Genomic DNA, 21,679 nt, shown 5'->3' with positions numbered 1-21,679 from the left:
ATTCCTCCCTCCCCTTCCCAGTAGCCACTGGCCCACTTGCCAGCCCCTAAACACAAAATGCATGTCAGCACCTAGTTCTCATGAAGCCTGACTCCCTCAAGTCCTTGTTTTCCTAAGGCTGTGTGACTTTCCTCTCTTTTTTTTCTCACCAGAGAAGATCTAATCACCTCCCCCTCAACATTTCCATTTCGCTTTCTTAATACTACTGTTAGAGTATTCTTTGCGCTGTTTTGGACTTTACCGTGTGTGCATGTTTCTTCCCAAATCGTGAGCTTCTCAAGGAGTTTGGCTAAGTTGAAGGAGAGAGTAGACCAGGTCTCTGCCAACCCTCCTCCCACAAACAAAGGTCAACTGATAAGGGGCCATGGAGTCCCTAGAATTGATAGTCCCTTCAATGGGTAAGAATTGAAAGCATAGCTAATTAACCTTGGATTTTAAAATGTTGATATTGTATGCACTCTCTTTATGGTAATGGGAAATTTGTAATGTCATCATGATAAAGGTTTTAGCAATCAATGTGAGCTTTTATAATTTCTATAAAGAAGAAACTTATCTGGTTTTCTTTTTTTTCCTTAATATTTTTTTAGGAATAGGAAAGTCACGAGGCTGAAAGTCTGAAGAATGTTTTCAAAGGGTAATCTGGCTGTCACTTGCTGGTTATGGAGGAGCATGAGGAAGCTGTTTCTATTACTTTCTCTCTTGCTGTCCCATGCAGCTCATTTGGAAGGCAAAAAGGATAATCAGTTCATCTGGAAACCAGGTAGGAATGTTCTGGCTGTTCCTTTGTCCCATTTTCATTAATGAGAAAGCTATTCTTTCCATCCTTGTCCTTATTTGTGGAGCAGTAGAGAATATTTGAGAGGAAAAACAGACTTCTTTTTTTACAGTAAAGCTTACATTTAATTTTTATTTCTGCATAATTGTCACCTCTACCCGTGATCCTTGTTATCATTCTGAATTTTCATGTTGTTGTCAATTAAAGTTATGATTTCCATAGTTACATCTGCTTCTCCTCTGTCAAATATATCACACTGTATAGCACATTGCAGTCAAAATGACATTGAATTTAGCTGATATTCTCAGTGATAAATGCTCTGGCTCAGTTCTGTATGTCTCTTTCTTTTAGCTAGCAGGCTAGTTAACTATTATTATTAAATATTTTCTAGCATAGATCCTGTATATCTATGTTTGGGAGCATGAAGAATTGTCCTAACAACTTTGCTCATTGGTTGTGATTCTATAGTCTCCTTAATGTGTTTTGAGATCCTCAGATACCTTTTACACCAGTATATGAATAAGTTGACTTGAGATTTGGAGGCTTGTGCATAACTCGTGTTCTTTTCTAAGAATTTCCTTAATTTGAGTATAGAAAAGACCTGTTAAATTTAATTTTAAAGGCTAATGTTTTATTATCTTAAATGATGAACCCTAAACATCTTGACTCTTTGTATCACTGATGTGTCTCTTTGCTCTAGATTTTAATTTTCTTAAAGTTTCGTAATCAGATTATTTAAAATATTTATTACTGTTTCCAGAGTCCATTCTTGCAAATGCAGATAACTTATACACTTAATATCTTGGAATAGGGAAATGTGATGTTGTAGAAGATATATAGCCCTTGAAGAATTTTCATTTTAGTCTCATCAGTCGTAAATTAAATAGACTGCAAGTGTATTGTGTCACCGTGGAAATATGTACAAAAGTGATATTTGTAATATTTAAATGACTCTGCAAAAATGAAGGTAAATTAGGCTCTAAAGTATATTAAGTTAGAAAAAAACCCAGCTCCATTAGAGATAGAGTCTGGAGGAAATTTAATTGTCTAAAGCCCCTATAAATTAATTTAATTGTGGGCGGCTCTAATACCACATTAGTGATTTGTATTTTTTTTACTTCAGAGTAGTTTTAGTAAGCTTTGGAAATAGGTCTAAAGGTCAGTCTTGCAGTTCTGTGAAAGGGGCTATTTTGTTCTAATCACAAAAGGCTAAACATTTTATCAAATCTAAATGAGCACATTCGTATGACTCTACCCAGTCTAATGTTCTCAAAAAAGTGTAATTAAGATGGAAAGTAGCAAATCTGAACCACAAATGAGATGTGTGAAGAAAAAGGGCTTTTTAGAAAATTTTTTAAAATTTAGTTTATTGTCAAATTGGTTTCCATATAACAGTGCTTCTCCCCACAAGTGCCCCCCTCCATGACCATCACCCCCTTCCCCCCCTCTTCAGTCCTTGGTTCATTTTCAGTATTCAGTAGTCTCTCATGATTTGTGTCCCTCTCTCTCCCCAACTCTCTTTCCCCCTTTCCTCCCCCATGGTCCTCTGTTAGGTTTCTCCTCTTAGACCTATGAGTGCAAACATATGGTATCTGTCCTTTTCCACCCGACTTATTTTGCTTAGCATGACAGCCTCGAGGTCCATCCACTGTGAGATGGAAATAAATTTTAAAAATAAGACTGCTTTCCTACAAGCAGACCATTGGAATAAGAGGGTACAGACCCAGGCTGCCGTGGACAAATTCTCTGATAACTGTCAAACTTCACTCTCAGAGATGGAAGCCTTCCCAGCAGGCACACTGCACTGTTCACATGAACATCTCTGTCATCACCCTCATTTTCCTGGGTATTCACTACTTCTTTCCCTCTTTAATGGGCCATCAAAGTGGTAATAAATATATACTTCCTGTTTGGATTTGCTTTGAAATTATAGATTTATGACTTGTATGTGGTCAGATATTTTCAAAGTAGAAAAAAATTAAGAGCTACAAGATGAAGAGCAGAAGTCCAGGCCGTGTATCCCCTTCTCCAATCTCTTATGTATCCTTCAGAGATTTTCTTTGCGCCTGTAAGTACTTCACTAAGCATATTTGTGTATATAAACCACATAAAATACACACACACATAAAGTATCACTATTATTTATTAGGGTTCTGCCAAAAAAGAAACAGTACATGGAAAGAAGGTCATTGGGAGGAGCTTGATAAAAGGACTTGTTACAAAAGTGGGAAAGCGTGAACATTGCTTAAGAACAATGACAAAGAATTGTGGAGTACCCATGAGCTAGCGTCAGTCTTTATGACTTCTGGATCTGCAGAGGCAAAGAAAAGAAGTGGTTCCTGGAATCTGAAGAGGAAACTTCATGGAGAGGATACCTTTAGAGGGACATAACCAGCCTGCAGAGAGGAGGAAGAAAGGGGCCAGGGGAATGAGGGGGCCTTGTCCTCGCATCTCCTGCCAGGGCTCTCGTTGCCTGAGTCCAACCAGAAGTCACGAGGCAGGGGACCTCACTGACTATACATGGCGGCCTCCTGGGCAGGGAGCAGAGTAGAGAATGATGGAGACTGTGGTTCTGAAAATCTATAAGTCATACATACATATATGTACATACGCACACACACTTTGCTTCCTACAATCAGAATCATACTTTTTCTGCAGCTTGATTTTATCACATAATGATGTCTTGAGGAACATTACATAATAGTGCCCATGGGTCAGTTTCATCTTTTAATGGTTACACAATATCTTTTGTGTTTTTTATTTAATGGTTTATTTAGCCAGTGCCTTGCTTGGCCTTTCAGCAGTTCTTAGTGTTTTGCTACTATAAATTATAGTTACACGAAGGCAACATTATTTTAAAGGTAAAATACATTATTTTGAGGAGTCATGCACTAGAGCAATTCTGGGTCATTACCTTCAAAGCCACCTTCAACATCTTAGAATCCGTTAATCTAGTTATATCTCAGTGTATTATATTTCAGTTTGGTTTTAAAAGACATGTATTGCAGGTGACATCAGTTGCATTTTTGGAGTATGTCATCAAATCTGACAACTCAGGTCCAGTGTATTCTGAAATGTGAACAGCTTTCCCAAGACATCCCAAAAAATATACTTTAGAAACCTAGAAACTATTCTCTGGGTTTAGATGGGAGGATCCACAATTTAAACTTTCTATTACCCATGGTATATAAGACACTGACTATCTTAGTAAAACATGGTATTACTACCATGGTATCTGTTGTTTTCCCTTGAGTCCATGGATTGGCTGTTAGTCAACCTCATCCAAATTGGAGGCGTTTCTAAGTGTTTCCTGGCTTTGGACAGACAATGGATTGATAAATAATAAGTGAGTGGTGCATTCTGTTGCTGAGGATTTCTGTACTGAGAGAAAGTCTGGTGAGCTGTAGGCTGTGGGGTCATTGATCTGGCAAGGCTGTTGAATGCCTGTCATCATTGCGATGAGATCTTCTGATCTATATTTAGTGTCAAGCAATCTGCCACCCATGCTGAGGAAGGATTGTGTCAGCGAGAGTACTGGACAAGGAATGATGTTGCTGTTGGTTTAGGTAAATATATAGCTATTCATGTCCGCATGATTTGTAGGGATGGACAGATCATGGTTTCTGAAGCCATAGTAATGAGGGGTTTCAAAAAGCTTCTCAGTATTGGTTCTAAGAGGTTCATTCATTCCACTAAATCTTGTAGAGTCCTTATTATATGTCAGGCACTGTTACAAGCACGGAAGGTAAATTGAAAATAAAACAGGCAAAGGATTGGTGTAATGAACATGATCAAGAAGTTAAATAAAAAGTACATTAAAGAGTGGTAAGTGTTTAGAAGGAAAGAGAAGGCAAGGAACAGGATATGTATTGATAGATGAGAGGCAGAAATTGTCAGCAGCTCGGCTATGATGCCTCACCAAGGAGGCAAATTTTTAAAAAATGTTTAATGTTTACTTTTGAGAGACAGAGAGAGACAGAGTGTGAGCAGGGGAGGGTCAGAGAGAGAGGGAGACACAGAATCTGAAGCCAGCTCCAGGCTCTGAGCTGTTACCACAGAGCCTGACGTGAGGCTCAAACTTGTGAACTATGAGATTGTGATGTGAGCTGAAGTCGAAGGCTTAACTGACTGTGCCATCCAGGTGCCTCAGGAGGCAGATTTCAATAAAGACCTAAAGGAAGAGGGGAACCAGCCATGGGTGAGAGAATTTTCCAGATGAAGGGAAGAGCAAAAGGCCCTGACATGTATGACATGTTTGGAGACCAGCGTGCTGGAACAGAGTGAGCATGGGGTTAGAGACTGAACAGGACCCAAATAAGGTGTGTCCTCATAGGTCACATACAATTTGGCTTTTACTCTGGATGAGAAAGAAAGACACTGGGGAGTTTTGAGACAGCGGTGACATGATCTGACTTCATTTTAATAAGGTTTTAGTACAGTCATTATGAGTGGTCAGTTGAGAGTGGTGGAGCAGGGAGGCCAGTGAGAAGGCTTCCGCAAAAGTAGTGAAGAATGATGCTCATAGCTTGATCTACAGTCATGGCAGTGAAGGTGGGGAGAAGAGATGGAGTTTCGGATATATTTAAGACCATCCTTTACAAGCAGAGGTGATGTTCCCAGCAGGGGATTTTTTTGGTTGTCACAACTGGGGTGAACTACTGATACCTGTGTGTAGAAGACACAGGATGACCCCCACAACAGTTAGCCGGCCCCTATGTGTCAATAGTGCCCAGATTGAAAAACACTGATTTAATGTAGAGCATCATGACTTACTTATGTGAGGGGGCAGGGAAGGAGGAGATTCAGTGGTGGCACTGAGGCTTTGCCCTGAACAGCTAGACGAGACAGCCTGGCATGGAGGGACCATTAGCAGCTTGGTATTGGACATGTTACATTTTGAACCTGTTAGAAATTCGTGGGAGATGCTGACCAGGAAGTGGGATGTGTGGGTCTGAAATCATGAGAAAGTCTATGCCAAACATATAAATTTTGAAGTCACTAGCAAAGAGGTATAATTTTAATGTATGGCCTTAGAAATGAAGAGTTGACCTTGAAATTTGTGATCTCATGTATGTGGAGGATACACCTGTACTTCCTTTAGGCCAAATCATATTAAAAATTATAGTGATAAAACACATAATATGATCCTTTCCACCGTGACCATTTTAAAGTTTACAATTCAGTGATATTTATATTCACAGTTGGTGAAGATATCACCACTATCCAGTTCCAGATCGCTCCAAATGAGGTTTTACAAGTGAGTTTATAAAAAGACTGGACCACAAGTTTTGCTATGAATCATAACATATGGAAGGGGGTAAAAAAGTGCCACATTTGTCTCTTTGTGAGAAGCTTTCTTAATAGCCTTAAGTCATCCTATGAGATCCTTTGAGTCTACTAGAAAGAGCCAGAGTTCCATACACAGGCAGACCCACGTTCAAAAACTAAGTGTCTGAAGAGGAGAAAGTTCTTTAACTTCCCTCAACTCTACTTATCCTTCCAAAAATGAAGACGATAAATACTTCATGGGGTTACTCTGAACGTTAGGTAGAATAGTATATTGAAATACCTGTGTGTGATGTACGCATTCAATAAATGTTAACTCTTATTTTATCATTATTATATAATCATTTAATGTTCACAGTATCCTCGTGTTTATGATATCCAACTTTTGCTATTTTCTTCCTTAAAGACACACACAAGGGGAAGGTAGATTGACAGCTAAATATATTTTATTTATAAATGGTCAAAAGTACTTTCACTAACTTTTTAGGTCTAAAACTTTCTGTGTGACAGACCCTTAGAAAATTTTAATTTTAGTAGCTCCTTCCCAGTGAATGAAAAGGGTACAAATAATGAATCACATTTTAAGAACTGAGTAGATAAGTTGGAATTAAGCTTTCTGGGGAAAAAAGGACTATGAAAATGATATTGTATAAGGAGAAAGGATCTTACATAGGGTAATATATAATTATACCTTAAGTAATGTTTTCAGTGTTGAAAGCACTTTAAGAAAAAAATTACATATATATGTTTTTTTACAGGTTAGGAATCCTAGAGACAATAAAATGATCTTAGGAGAGAGCTAATATTTTTTTACTATGTCCATGAAATATTTCTTTTGGGAATTTGATTAAGTTGAAATCATTTTAATTACTTCTGTGGATATCAATTTCTCTTAAAGATATGTGCATAATATACTCTCAGTGGTGTAATTTCTGTGATTCAAAAGGAATAGACATATATGGAATGGGACTCACTGTTAAAATTTCTAATTGCTTTTCTTTGGAGACCACAGGTACTAATTTTGCCATGTTCCCAATGAGTCAGAAAAAGCATTTATTATTTAAATAATATAAAATAAATGATTCTACATTTTTTTTTGGTAAGTAATATTATAATGCACCCTCCCTAAGGACAGGGAATTTTCCACTTTTATTCATGAATATATTCCAGGTACCTAGAACATAAATAGCTGTTTCATGAAATATTCCCAGCAATTAACTACTTTCACAGTGAGGGGAACTGTCTTTGGGGTGTGTGTGTGTGTGTGTGTGTGTGTGTGTGTGTGTGTGTGTGTGTTATGTGTGGATTTAAGAGGGTTGAAGAGTGATGAATCTGGAAAAATAGAAAGTATCAGGATTCCTGTTATTCTAAAACTCAAAATAAATATTGAAGAGAATATAAAATTAATAAAAACTAGAGTCAAACTTATGAATCTGTTAACTATGAAAATAAATGATTCATATTTGCTTGTTGCTTAGCTCCAGGATCCTTTCTGATCATCTCTGGAAAAAGATTTTGAAGATATTTTTTTATGAAGGGGAACAGATGCATACTTAGAAATTTAACTGTTGCTCTAATTCTTAATGATGATGTATTAGATACAGTTGCATGTCACCTCCCAATTCATTTTCACAGAGGCAGCTACTTAAAGGTCTTTTTTCTGTTTATTCTGATGTTCGCCTCCATTTTTCTAAATAACATGCTCCTTATTGACAGTTCTTAGTTTATATGTATTAGATTTCCTATTGATTTTCTGCTATGTTGGTTGCAAATGTGTCACTCACCTACCTACCACTTTCCTTCCTTATGACCCCATTCCAAAATGGTGAGATCAAAGTATTTAAATCCGTGAGCATATTTTTTCTTTGGGATATTTTTCTACATCTTTCCACAGTTGTTTTCTTTGGAATGGTCCTTCATTTTCTCATCTGGAACCCCGTGGTCCCTGTTGTGTTTCTCTTCTTTGCACTTATTGCTTTATTTTCTAGAACAACCAAACTTATCTTGTAAAACTCCTAAAATAGGGTTCATTTGAAGTAGCTTTTCATGTCGGAAAGGGTTTCTGTAGTTGGCATGTACTTGGGTGATAACTTGGGTGTGTAGTTCAAGGTGAAAAAACACTTTTCCTTTAGAATTTTGAAGGTTTTGCCTCCCTGTATTCTAGCTTCCACTGATGTTACTAGGAAGTTTGATGTCATTCTGTTCTCATCTTCTTGTACGTTACCTATTTGTTTTCTTCTTTCTGGAACCTTCTTTTTATGCAGGAAGTTCTGAAATTTCACGGATCTTGTGCTTTGGGGTATTTTCTCTTTATTGTGCTAAATATTAGGAGGATGTTTTAATTAACATGCTCATGTTCTACAGCTCTGAGATTCATTTTGTATTTGCTTTCCTCATTCCTTAAACTCCTTAGATATTTCAGCTCTCTAGCTAACCTTCAATTTTCAAATATTTCCCCCACTTTTCTTTTCCTTTCTTTTGCTTGTATTTTTATTTTAATTTGTAAAATATTTATTCTACTTAATCTTTCACCTTCCCTTTGAATACTTTTTTAAAAAGTTTTTTATGTTTTCTTTTTTAATTTACTTTTGAGAGACAGTGAGAGACAGTGTGAGCAGGAGAGGGTCAGAGAGAGAGGGAGATACAGAATCTGAAGCAGGCTCCAGGCTCTGAGCTAGCTGTCAGCACAGAGCCCAACATGGGGCTCAAACCCATGAACTGTGAGATCATGACCTGAGTCGAAGCTGGACGCTTAACTGACTGAGCCACCCAGGCACCCCTGAATACTTTTTTATTTCAGTATCACATTAAAAAATTTTAAGACCTCTTCTTACCTGTTTATATTTCTTAGTACATCTTTCATAAATGTAGTGTCTTTTCATTTAGAAAATGTTAATAATAATTTTTTTCCCTTTCATCCTCTGTTCTATTGAGACTTCCTCTAAATTTCTTCTCTTTTATTCATTGTTTGTTTGATCATGGCCTCTGATGTGAGGAACTTTCTTTTAGTGTCTATTGATTACTTTCTATCTGCTTAGTGTTTCCCAAGAGTGAAACACTAAAAACTGATGGGGCATTCTGTGTACTTGACTCAACCGAAGCTTCCTTGTCAGGCTTCTCTGAGTGATAAGTTGACTTTTTTACTGAAGAATGGGTTCCTCAGAAGCTATATCTCTCAATCCTAAAGGGCTTTACTTTGGGGCCTAATAGGAGTATTATTTAAGGAGAAGGCTAAGTTGCTATAACAAAGATATTCTCAAGTACAGTGGCTTCAGAATGATAGAACTTCCTGTCTCTCTTACAGGAAGATCTCATCAAGTTAGTGGTCCATATTGATCTGCAATATGTGGGCCTTTCAACCATGTTTGGTTTTGTTTTTTTTTCTTTTTTCAGTCTTGTGGAAGGATATTATCCTTTTCTGACCACCCATTCCAGATCACAGATGATGATCACAGTTCTAGACGATCATGAGGACACAAAGCTGAAGTCTCAAACAAGGGATTTCAACTAGTGACACAGAAATCCCATGTGTTTTATTTCTCTCATTTCGTGTAACAGCCTACTTCAACATTTCACATAAATTCCTCTCTTTTGAATCCAAAATGATGGTTTTAAACAATAGCAGTCATCAGGTTGGCTCCCACATGTGGGCTTGATGGTCCAGCGAGGGACCTCACTTGGAGAGTCTCCATTCTGTTGCAGTCAAATGGTGGCAGGTGCTGAGTCATGTGCAAGACCTCTTCACTCACCTATCTGACACCCAGACTGGAAAGTCTCAAACGGCTGGGGTTGGAATAGCTGGCCCACTAAGTATCTCTTTCTCTCTCTGCGTGGTCTGGGTGTGTGGTCTCTCCATATTGAGGCTGCAGCGTAGCCAGACTTCTTACATGATAGCAGAGGAATCCTAGAGCAAACTTCCAAAGACAAATAGGCAAGACTTGTGTGGCTTTTCCTAAGCTAGCCTAGGAGCCATACATGGTCACTTCTGCCGCATTCTGTTGGTTGTAAGAGAGTCTCTAAGGAGGGAGCTCAAATTCCATCTTTTGATGAGAAGATTGTCAGATCATTTGTAGATGTGCTTTAAATTGGCCCTAATACCTAACCATCTCTGTTCATATTCTATTGGTGAGAATGTAGTGTCATGGTCACTTGTAGCCACAAGGGAAGATGGAAAATATAGCCTGTGATTTGGCAGATTTTCCATGATTAGTAGTCTTCATCATAGGGGCTATTTAGTGGTTGGATTACTCAAGGCTCTCCAGAGAAATAGGGGTTACATATATATGTTATGTATGTATGTGTGTGTGTGTGTGTGTATATGTGTTTGTGCATGTGTGCAAGTGCACATGCATGCAGAAAGAGAGAGAGGAGAAAAAGGGAGAGAGATGATATATTCTTTGTCTGTCTATCTGTTATAAGGAATTGGTTCATGTGATTGTGGAGACTAAGAAGTCTCATGATCTGCCACATGAGGCCCCAGAAAACCAGTGCTATAGTTTCAGTTCAAGCCCAAAGCCTGAGAGCAGGGAGGTCAATGGTGTAAGTACCAGTTCAAAGGCAGGAGAAGAATAAGCTCTTAGCTCACGAAGTCTGGCAAAGAGTGACTTTCCTTCCTCTGTCTTTTTATTCTCTATAGGCCCTCAATGAATTGGACAATGCCTGCCCAAACTAGGGAGGGAAGTCTGCTTTACTCAGTTTACTGGTTCAAATGCTAACCTCAGGAAGCACCCACACAGATATGCCAGGAAATAGTGTTTAACTAAATACTTGGGCATCCTGTGGTCCAATCAAGTTGACAGATAAAAATAACTATCATCCTTCATCTCCAGAAATGAACTCCTCCTTGACTGCCTACACTAGACTATTAAAATGACCAGGGCAGAAATCTTGGTACAAGTGGCTCAACACTCAGTCCTCAACATTTTGTTAAATTCCTCTCTTTTGAGTAGCATACCTCATGTCCCCAAAAATGTTCTCTTGAGGAGATGAATTTTGCTGTCTGTTTTCCTGCAGAGGTTGGGGAAGGAACAGACAGAGGCATATGCCGGAGGTGGAGGGGTGGGGTGGGGGAGTGGGTGCTAATTAATTCTATTTATATATTTTAATTATTCCCCATTTTGAGCCACAAGCCTTCCTTCTTTCTGGGGCCCCGAGGTCCCCAGTCTTACCAGTGCTCTGCAAGTATAAATTGGCTTTTACTGATATTATTCCGATACTCTCATGTAAGCACCTAGTCTTTAGCTTCCTTTACATTGTCAAGTTACCTATTGCTCCTCTGTCTGCTCTCCAAGCTCCAAAATTTATTGCTAGCTGTTTTCCACCTCTCACTCCATGTTTTTGACCCTTATTGAGTTATGTCTTTTAACGCCTTTACTGTCATTTCAGTGGGGTATTAGGAAGAGTGAAAATATATATGCGTGTCATGTTCCCTAGTTAATGGGATTTTTCTGCCAATTTTACTATAGGCTAATTATTCTAGAATGGAAACTATGTCAAAATGTTAATTTTTTTGGGGAGATTGACTCATTTATTCTCTTTGAGCATGTGTTACCAAATCTTGCTCTTTATAAAGTTAACTGGCCATCCAAACTGTGCCCAGGTTAAATTTTTTAAAAATTGTATTTAAATACTCATTGGCTTTGTATAACTTGGGTTGGACTGTGCTATTGGATTGGTGATGAATCTGGGCACAGTTTCTCTCTGGAGGTCAGATTATCAATAAGGAAGCTCCTTTATGGTCACCTGGAAATATCTCCCTTCAACTTTTTTTTCCATGGTAGAATTTTGATATTGAACATATGTTTGAATTATTCTTAACTATGGAAAGAACTACAAAATTCAAAAATGAAAACAAGAAAGGCCAATGAAAGTGGGATTGAAACATGACTTAGAGGCTAAAAGATTATATTGTGAATTCATAAAGCCACCTTAAAATCTTATTTTCTTTAATATTTTTATTATTTATTTTTGAGAAAGAGATCATGAATGGAGGAGGGGCAGAAAGAGAAGAGACACAGAATCTGAAGCAGTCTCCAGGCTCTGAGCTGTCAGCACAGAGCCCGACATGGGGCTTGAACTCATGAACTGTGAGATCATGACCTGAGCTGAATTCAGATTGTTTAACTGACTGAGCCAGCCAGGTGCTCCTAAAGCTTATTTTATAACTAGCTTTCTGCTCATCTCCTTACGTACCATAAAGCACAGTAAATCTTGATCGGAAATAAATAAGAAAGAAAAGCCTTTCTTTTTGTAAGTTGATTATAAATTTACTCATTTCATACAATTATTTTGATATATCAGTGAAGTTCTCTGAAATTTATAGCCACAGATGACATCTGTGCTACAGATTCAGAGCCTCAGAGAAATAACTCAAAAGGTATCCATTTATATTCATTGCCAAGTAGTACTCCATTGTATACATAGACCACATCTTCTTAATCCATTAATCAGTTGATGGACATTTGGACTCTTTCTATAATGTGGCTATTGTTGATAGCACTGCTATAAAGTTTGGGGGTGCATGTGTCCCTTCAATCAGCATTTTTGTGTCCTTTGGATAAATTCCTAGTAGTACAATTGCTGGGTCATGGCAGCTACACTTGTAGTGAGCAAGCATAATGTAGAAACTTGCCAAATCACTATGTTGTTGTATACCTGAAACTAATGTAGTGTATGTCAACTGCCCTGAAATAAAGAATTTAAAAAATGGTATACATTTAACATCATTCATATTCATTACTCTAATGTTGTGTAGTTTTAAAGCTTATTTTCACAGCAAAAGTATGAATATGAATTAACCATCTCATTCTTTTGATTCTTTTCTTCTTTGGAGTTACTATAGTAACCAAATTGTGGCTCATGTAGGGAGTCTGTGATATAATTATCCCCTTACATTGATCGTTTTCCCCCCAAAAGAGGAAATTAATAAGCTAATGTGGAAATAAGTGGTTTTATCACCCAGTGGTGGATTTCATTCATGAGTATACTTTATTCAAAAGTAACGTAAGAAATGGTAAGAATAGCATATGGATATATATACTGTGTGTGTGTGTGTGTGTGTGTGTGCGTGTGTGTGTGTGTGTGTGTGTGTGTATTTTTCCTCAGGGTTAATAATTCTTTAATTGAATACAGCTGCTCAAAGATTTTTGTTGCTAAGTATATGCACTCTGTTGAAAAGGAGTGGCTACATTTTAAATCTATTTTTAGAAAACCATTTTGAGATTTAATTACTTAGCTGTATTTGTAGTGAATGTGTAAATAAGAAAGATGCCCACAGTACATACTAGGCAGACTGATGGAGTGGTCCGGAACATGGACACCAGATTGGGTGCTAAGCCACGCTGTGTGTGACCTCAACTTTTCTCGCCAGTAAATCAGGAATAAATGAGAAAATCTTCGTAGAATCTAGTTCATATTCTATAATACATACTCAAAGTTGTAGAGCCAGAGACCTGAGGACATTATGTGAGCCCGACCAAATAAATGACTTATTGATAAGGAATGAGCTGTTGATAATGGCCAAAGAGGTCTCCCCAGGGCCTAAGCCTCTAAGATCAGTCCATTCTTCTAAGAAGGAACAGCTCCAATTGGCCTCATTTGTCTTCTTAACCAGTGTAATTGGCACTGATTATGAAAATTAAGTTCACTTTACATTCATTCTTGCCACCTGAATTATAAAATGTCTTAAAATCCAAATTAAATAATAGAAAAAGGAATAAATTGAAAAAAACAACAACAAAGTAAATATTATATGATCAAAGCCATGTTAACTATTCAATGCTACTCTTCCATTGCTATTAAATGGATGCTACTCTGAGAGTTTATGCTCTTTCCCTCCCAACTTCTGGAATGTAGGACACAATTTAATTTGAACATAGAGACATGAAGATATAATGAATATCATTTCACTCAAGAGGTAATTGGATATTCTTTTTCTCCACTTAATTTTCTAATTGTTATTTTATTGTTTACTTTTAGTGCCATTCGTGCACCTTAGCTGTTTCAAATACTGGACCCCCCATAAATATTGTCACCTGTTATGTCCATTCATAAAACTCTATTGTTTTCAAAGCAAGAGCTATGAGATGCTATACAAAACAATTACCAGGAGGAATACTGTCCTAAAGCTTTCTTAAGGCAAGAATGTATGGCCTGTTTGACCAAAGCTGTTATGAATACACTTTACTACAAAAGTTCAAAAGTTTGAACTTAGATGGGTTTATCTGATTGACTTCTGCTTTAGCCTCAAATCGAGATAAAAACAAGAGTGCAAGAACACCTTGATATCTGGCAACAAGATACCAAACAATTATACTATAATCCTTTTATTTTATTCATCTGACACTGTCCTCACAACAGCCTGAGGTGGTGTAGGCAGGTTAAGGAGAAAAACGAGATTGAATAGCACAGGTAGTAAATGGTAGGATTATGGCTAGCCCAGTGTTTTTTCATTAGTTGAATTTTCATTATGCAAAGGTCTTTGGTTTTCCTCTTTTGAAACTTTTAACTTAGAATTGCTTAGGATGTTGCCATTCTCAGCAGAGAGGCGCAGGAACTCAAGAAATGACCACCTTCTTTATTTCCTCAGATTTCAGGTTAATTGCTTATCATTTTGGTGGTTGATGAGTCCAATAAACAGATGTTTTATGCCAAATAGAGGCTTTTCTTTATAGCATTCTATGCTGTTACAATACTAGTGATTATTAGCATGAAAGATTATTTTTAACAATTTTTAAGTCTAATTTATATACCAAAGTTTTAACCATTTAAATTGTATATTTCAATTATTTTTACTACATTTACAGAGTTACACAAGCGTCCCCACAATGTTTACCATAAATCTCCATTCACATCCCTGGCCCTGGGCAACTGCTGATCTACTTTTGGTCTCTATAGATTTGCCTTATCTGGATATTTCATATAAATGGAATGATACAGAATGTAGTCTTTCGTGCCTTTTTCCTATAGTATCATGTTTTTGAACTTTATTCATATTAAGCATGTATTAATATTTCAGTCTTCTGTATTGCTGAATAGCATAATATTGTATTATATTAATATAACATTTATTTATTCACAAATTTATGGACATTTGGGTTGTTTCCACTTTTTTGCTATTGTATATAGTGCTGCTGTGAAGGTATGTGTGTAAGTGTTGGTGTGGATATGCATTTTCATTTTTCTTGGGAGTGGAAGTATTGAGCTGTATTGCAAATAGATGCTTAACTATTTCAGAAATGACACACCATTTTCCAAAGTGGCCATGCCTTTTACATTCCCACCAGCAAGATATGAGAGCTGCTCTTCTTCCATATCTGAGCTAACATTTGTTATTGTCTATATTTTTTATTAAATTCATTATTGTGGGTATGAAATAGAACCTCATTATGGTTTTGATTTGAATTTCATTAATGATTAATGATATTGTCTTTATATGTATTTATTAGCCATTTGTATATTTGCTTGGTCAAGTGTCTAATCAAATCTTTTTGCATTTTTAAAGAGTGTACACCTAATCTATAGACTTGTTAATGAGTTTCAAAAGTTCTCTTTATGTTTTGGATACAACAACTTTATTGGATAGATGTTTTGAAAATGCTTTTTTATAGTCATTTCCAAAGTGGCCATGCCTTTTACATTCTCACCAGCAAGATATGAGAGCTGCTCTTCTTCCATATATGAGCTAACATTTGTTATTCTCTATATTTTTTTATTAAATTCATTATTGTGAGTGTGAAATAAAATTTCATGATGGTTTTGATTTGAATTTTATTAATGATTAATGACATTATCTTTATATATATATGTATTAGCCATTTGTATCAAATCCCTTTTGCATTTCAAAATTGGGCTACAGTCTTTTTAGTCAATTTCAAAAGTTCTTTTTATGTTTTGGATACAACTCCTTTATTGGACAGGTGTTTTGAAAATGTTTTCTTTCAGTCTGTGGTTTGCATTTTGGTTGGTAATTGTGTCTGTGAAGTGTAAATGTTTTGAATTTTGAAGTCCAATTTATTAGATTTTTCTTTTACAGATTGCACTTTTGGCCCCATAGCTAAAAAATCTTTGCCTTATTCAGGTTCTCAAAGATTTTCTCCTAAATCTTCTTCTACAAGTTGTATAGTTTTAGCTCTTATGTTTTAGGTCCATAGTACATTCTAAGTTACTCTTCTTTGTGGTGGGTGTAAAGATCTAAGTTCATTTTATTGCATGTGGCTGTCCACCTGTATCAGTACCATTTGTGAAAGGCTATACTTTCCTCCTTGAGTTGCATTGGCGTTTTTGTGAACATCAATTGACCATAAATAAAAGGGCTTATTTCTGGACTTTGAGCTCTGTTCCATTAATCCTTATACATCTGTCCTTATGCCAGACTCTGTCTTGATAACTGCAGCTTATCTTGATAACTTTATAACAAGTTCAGAAATTGGAAAGTGAAAATCTCCCAAATTTGTTCTTTTTAAAAATTGCTTTTGCTATTCTGAGTCTCTTATATTTCTATTTCCATTTTAGGATCAGTTTGTCAACCTCTCCATGAAAGCCTGCTGGAATTTTGATAGGGTTTATACCTAATCTATAGATCAATTTAGAAAGAATTGCCATTTTTACAAGATTGAATTTTCCAATCCATGAACATGGAGTGTTTCTCCATTTGTTTTATTTCCCCTAGTAATATTTTTTTAAATTTTCAGGTTAAAAGCTTTTACTTCCTTTAAATTTATTCATAAGTATTGTCTTCATTTTGAATAAAGTTCTCTTATTTTCATTTTAAGATTGTTTACTGGTAGTACAAGGAAATGCAGTTGATTTTTTATATAGATCTTGTATCTTGCCATGACTGTTTATTGAGCCTGTATTTAGTTATTAAGGTATTCCCTGATTTAAAATGAATGATACCAGGGGTTTGTATAGAATTTTATGGACTTTCTGGATATTAAATATAGCAGTAAAATTTACTTGCAATATTCCTGGCTGATAGAAGCTTCTTGCCTAACAGAAGTATTAAAACTCACTTGAGATATAATAAATAGTAGGAAACTGAGCCTTTTAATGATTACTGCTACCTCTCATGTCCAGAAGACCACTCCTAGCACTGTCTCATGGCAAGACCCTTTGTTCTGGCAAACTTGTCAGTAAGAGCAAATGTCCTTTAAAACACCAATAAACCGAGGTGCCTGGGTGGCTCAGTCGGTTAAGCATCCAGCTTCGGCTCAGGTCATGATCTCACAGTTCATGGGTTAGAGGCCCGCATCGGGCTCTGTGCTGACAGCTCAGAGCCTGGAGCCTGCTTCAGATTCTGTGTCTCCCTTTCTCTCTGACCCTCCCCTGCTTGCACTGTCTCTCTCTGTCTCTCAAAAATAAATAAAAAACATTAAAAAAACTCACCAATAAACCATAGTAAGAAAAATACCCTCAGTTAAATGAATAGACTATTAAGACATAGCAGAACTTGGGCCAGTGTATTTAGCTTATGTTACTGCGAGTTCCTAGTTTGAAAAGGAAAGAGGTATTGTTTTTTTGTTTCTTGAAACTATTTAAAGATAAAGCCTGTACTCTAAAGAGCACCTGTAGTCTGGTGCTCTATAATTCTAGCCTCTTGGGAGTTACATGTCCTATTTTTACATTGCGTATTATTTATTATATGCTTCAAGTAATTACTATTTATCATACAATTATATGATGGAAAGATGTTTATAAATTCTTAAATGTGATTTTAAAACTGTATTTTGACACTATAACTTTTCTTTTGGGAACACATATCCAATTATCCAATTTTATAAGGTAAGCCACTTGGACAATCCATTTCAGTTAAGGTAAATCAGTTTTTTATAAGAACTTGCCTATAGTTTCCAGTAAAGCCCAACTATATTTACTTTTCTGAAAGAGTGGGAGGTGTTTAAAAGTTTAAAAAGTAACAACTAGGTGAGAATCTTGTTGATTGCGTTTAGGTGGGGATTTTTTTTCCATGTTTATTTATTTTGAGAGAGACAGAGAGAGATCAGCTGTGAGAGCGGGGAGGGGTATCTTGAAGGGGGTGGAGAGACAATCCCAAGCAGGCTCCACGCTGTCAGCACAGAGCCCGATGCGCTGCTTGAACTCACAAACCTCAAATCATGACCTGAGCTGAAATCAAGCGTCAGACACTAAACTGACAGAGCCACCCAGGTGCCCTGCATTTATGTCACAGTTGTTAAGTGGAGTTCCTAAAATTGCTGGTGGAGAAATTTAAGGCTTATGAATATCTAGACATTAATGTGTTTGATACTTAGCAACCTTTATGTTAAGTTCAGAGAAGCAGGTGGATTCTGATATTCCTACCTTGAATATTACATGCTGAGTATAGTTGAGTTCATCATAAGATTCAATTGCTGAATAATTTACAGAAAACATAAGTTCCGTTGTTGTTAACATGTTGGTAATATGCTCATGGGTACCTAGCTGACAGCTTTGGGAGTGCAGCATCCTGGACATGGTATGTTTTGTATGGCTAGTCATGAAAAATCGCTTTTCAAATTAGAACTTAATAAAAACTTTCCTGGTCTGAACACTAAGCTCTACTCCCTGTGCGATTAGTGGTTTCATTTCTTTCTCAGCAGTTGGGTAATGATTATGGCTCCAGATGCAGTGAGAGTGATAAAGAGATTGATTAATTTCACTTGAAAGGGCATATGTTCAAAGAGAATCCAATTGGAACACCATGAATGAAGATCTGACATCTTTGCAGCTGAGAGTTGTACCCTTACTTGGTGTCCTACTGTTGCTGAGAATAGGACCTTGAACTCCATGTTACTTATACACTTGGTCCATAAAATGTTAGGTCTTGCTCCTAACCTAGTACACATGTGTTTGAGTGTGTCTGTTCTTGCTGCCTTTCTCTGTCTTTGTAATAAGCTCTTTGTGACAGTTACAAAAGGTTCTTTGGTTCTTTACCCTAGGGATGCCTTTGAGTCATGTATTGTTATTGATCAATCGAACCAAGGTTGCCTCTGAACCATGGATTAACACACACACACACACACAGCACAACAAAGCCCTCCATATTTCAGTGTGGAAAACATTTTCAATATTACAACAGTGTGACCATAGAGAAAAGCCTTTTATTACATTTTATTAAAAACAAAAATAAAAACAAAAAGCATCTGTTTATCTGATGCTTTATCAGCTTACATTTATTTGGTACTCATATTTTCAAAGAACACTTTTTATTATAAATATATCATTTATATACTGCTGTCTTTTATTTTCATGCATTGTGAAACATTTAAAATAAATATTTTATGACAATATAAAAGTGATTCAAAAGTTATTTTTTAAGAGAAAAATATGAGCACCCATGAAAGATGGTGGGCTCAAATTTTGATGAAAATAAGATAAGGCTTTACAGCTGTGATTTCAACATGGAGCTTGGACTGAGTTCTTCTCTTTCTGAGTCTGTGAACAAGAGGAGTGTATTCCTGAATAAACAAAATACATGCCTCTTCTTTCTGGAATGTGTCTCATCCTACAAATTTCTGTCATAAGGGTTTAGAGGAGAGAATAATAGAAATTCATGACAGTAAATCAGGAAGATGTTCTCTTTCCTTGGATGTTACGATTGTTCTGATGGAGGAGCTTTGATGTGAAATGACTTAAGTTATTTTTCCTGCCTTTATGCTTCAATGTTAAGATTCTATTCAAGCAGCAAATAGTTCTTGGGTTTTCCTCTATGTCAGGTGAAAGTTACAAAGCGCAGCCAGGTACAGTTCCTGTTTTCAAATAGGAGGGTGCCAGGGTGGGTGCCACTTGCTGATTGCAACATGGAGCAAGTAGACCATGGTCCTTGAGGATCCATTCTGAAAGAATGCCTAGGATTTCTAAGTTATATTGATGCACAACCAGACACTTTGAGAATGTGCTCTTTCCTCAGGACTTCTCTTTCTCTCGCTTTTTTTTTTTTTTTTTTTTTTTTTTGGTAAAGCTCTGGAATATTATCTGAAAAAGCCCAAGTACTTCCTAATCATTAAATTCTGAAGTAGACAATAAGGTCAGTAAAGGATGGTATAAAGATGACTGGAAAGGGGATATTTGAAAAGAATTTCACTGATATTTAAATGCTTCTCTGTACTTAGGCTAAATTTTAAAAAAATTACTGGGGAGGTGACTTTAGCTCTTTAACTCCTTTTGATATTTTAAAAAACATTTCCAAGCAGGCTGTGTTGTAGCTTATGAAAAAGTAATATATTGTATCATTTATCTTGAATGTATCATAGATAAGCTGCTATATAACGATTGCCACTTCAGATAGCTGTGAAATTAGGTGATTAACTAGTTGTTACTTAACCTTCTAATTTCTGTATAAGTCTAATTACATGAAACAGAAGTTGGTGTTTTGAGTTTTTATTTTGCTTTTCTGTTTGGAGTGTCATTGTAACTACTGTAGTGTAACTGATGGAAAATAATTGCATATGTTAAAAAAATATGAAACTTTATAAAGTAAAAAAATAAAATAAAATAAAATTTCAAAAAAAAAATAAAATAAAATATTTATTTTTGTTCATCAAGAAAAAAATAAAAATAAAAAAATAAAAAAAAACAAAAAACAAAAAACATTTCCATTAGGATGACCTTTGACAAGGAGAGATTCCCCAGAGAGTTTTATTTATATACTCAAAATGAAACCATGCGTTCACCAGATTTCTACAAAGGAAAGATAGTTTTTTACGTTTAGAGGCATTCTGCGTTCAGTATGAAAGCGAGTGATGCATTAAAAGGTAGGCTTTGCCATCTCCTATTCCATCTTTGTTAGACTATCTGATTTGTTTGCCCTTGATTGATTTTGAAATAGATGAGCCAGCTTTCGGCGCAGGAGAATGATTTAATTATTATAGAACCCAAGGCCCAAAATCAGATTTGAAGGTATGTTGAAACAGTGTTCAGAATGATTTAATGAACAGATGTAGTGTACATGTCACTGATATCTGATACCCCTATGCTGAACGAGGGGGAACACTTTTCCCTTTGGGTCTTCAATTCTAGGTGTCAAAGGGTCCCTCTTAATCTGAGATAAATTCACTTAAATTGCATAATGGAAATTATGGGTCCATTAAAGAATCTAGAGTTTAAAAAATGGAGGAGAGGACAAAAATAGGAGATTCTGAATTTGGTGACAGATCAGGGACCATATTTTAGGGTGATTCAGTTAACAGTCTAAACACTGATGTCGGTACTGACACCAGAGAGCAGCTAAAGTTCCAATTTATTGTTTAGTAGTTTATGTAAAGTAGATACTTACATTTATTGTTAATAGTTCATTATAAAGCAGATATTTAAATAACTGTTTTTATAGAATTTTAGAGCTGGAAGGGATCTAGAGGTTATCAAATCTGGCTGCCATATTAGTGAGCATTCTGAGAGCCAGGAAGACAGTTTGGAGAAACAGAGACAGAATTGGGACATGGGTGCCTTGAGTGTGTTCACCCTTCCTAATTTCAAGTAGAGTTCACTTTCTTCTACCACATGGGCTTATGGTGGAAGGGAACCCTCATTGTTAGAGGATGGATGGTGCACCTTAGTGGTACACACCCCCCTTTTTACAGTCAACATAGTAAGTAGTCATTAAAAATGGGAGCTAAACTCAAT

General features: G+C 36.4%; 1 protein-coding gene across 1 annotated transcript in view; it reads left to right on the top strand.

Moving 5' to 3' along the window:
• The first annotated feature begins 621 nt into the window (after positions 1-621).
• Positions 622-21,679, top strand: part of THSD7B (thrombospondin type 1 domain containing 7B) — a 730,459-nt gene continuing 709,401 nt past the window's right edge. Inside the window, exon 1 of the mRNA XM_029933012.1 lies at positions 622-760. Coding sequence (XP_029788872.1) covers positions 622-760 — 139 coding nt within the window. The remainder of the gene's footprint in view (positions 761-21,679) is intronic.

This window comes from Suricata suricatta, chromosome 3, assembly GCF_006229205.1.
Source record: "Suricata suricatta isolate VVHF042 chromosome 3, meerkat_22Aug2017_6uvM2_HiC, whole genome shotgun sequence".
Classification (NCBI taxonomy): domain Eukaryota; kingdom Metazoa; phylum Chordata; class Mammalia; order Carnivora; family Herpestidae; genus Suricata; species Suricata suricatta.
Note: the sequence above shows the minus strand (reverse complement) of the source record. Positions and strands in the feature narration are given on the sequence as shown.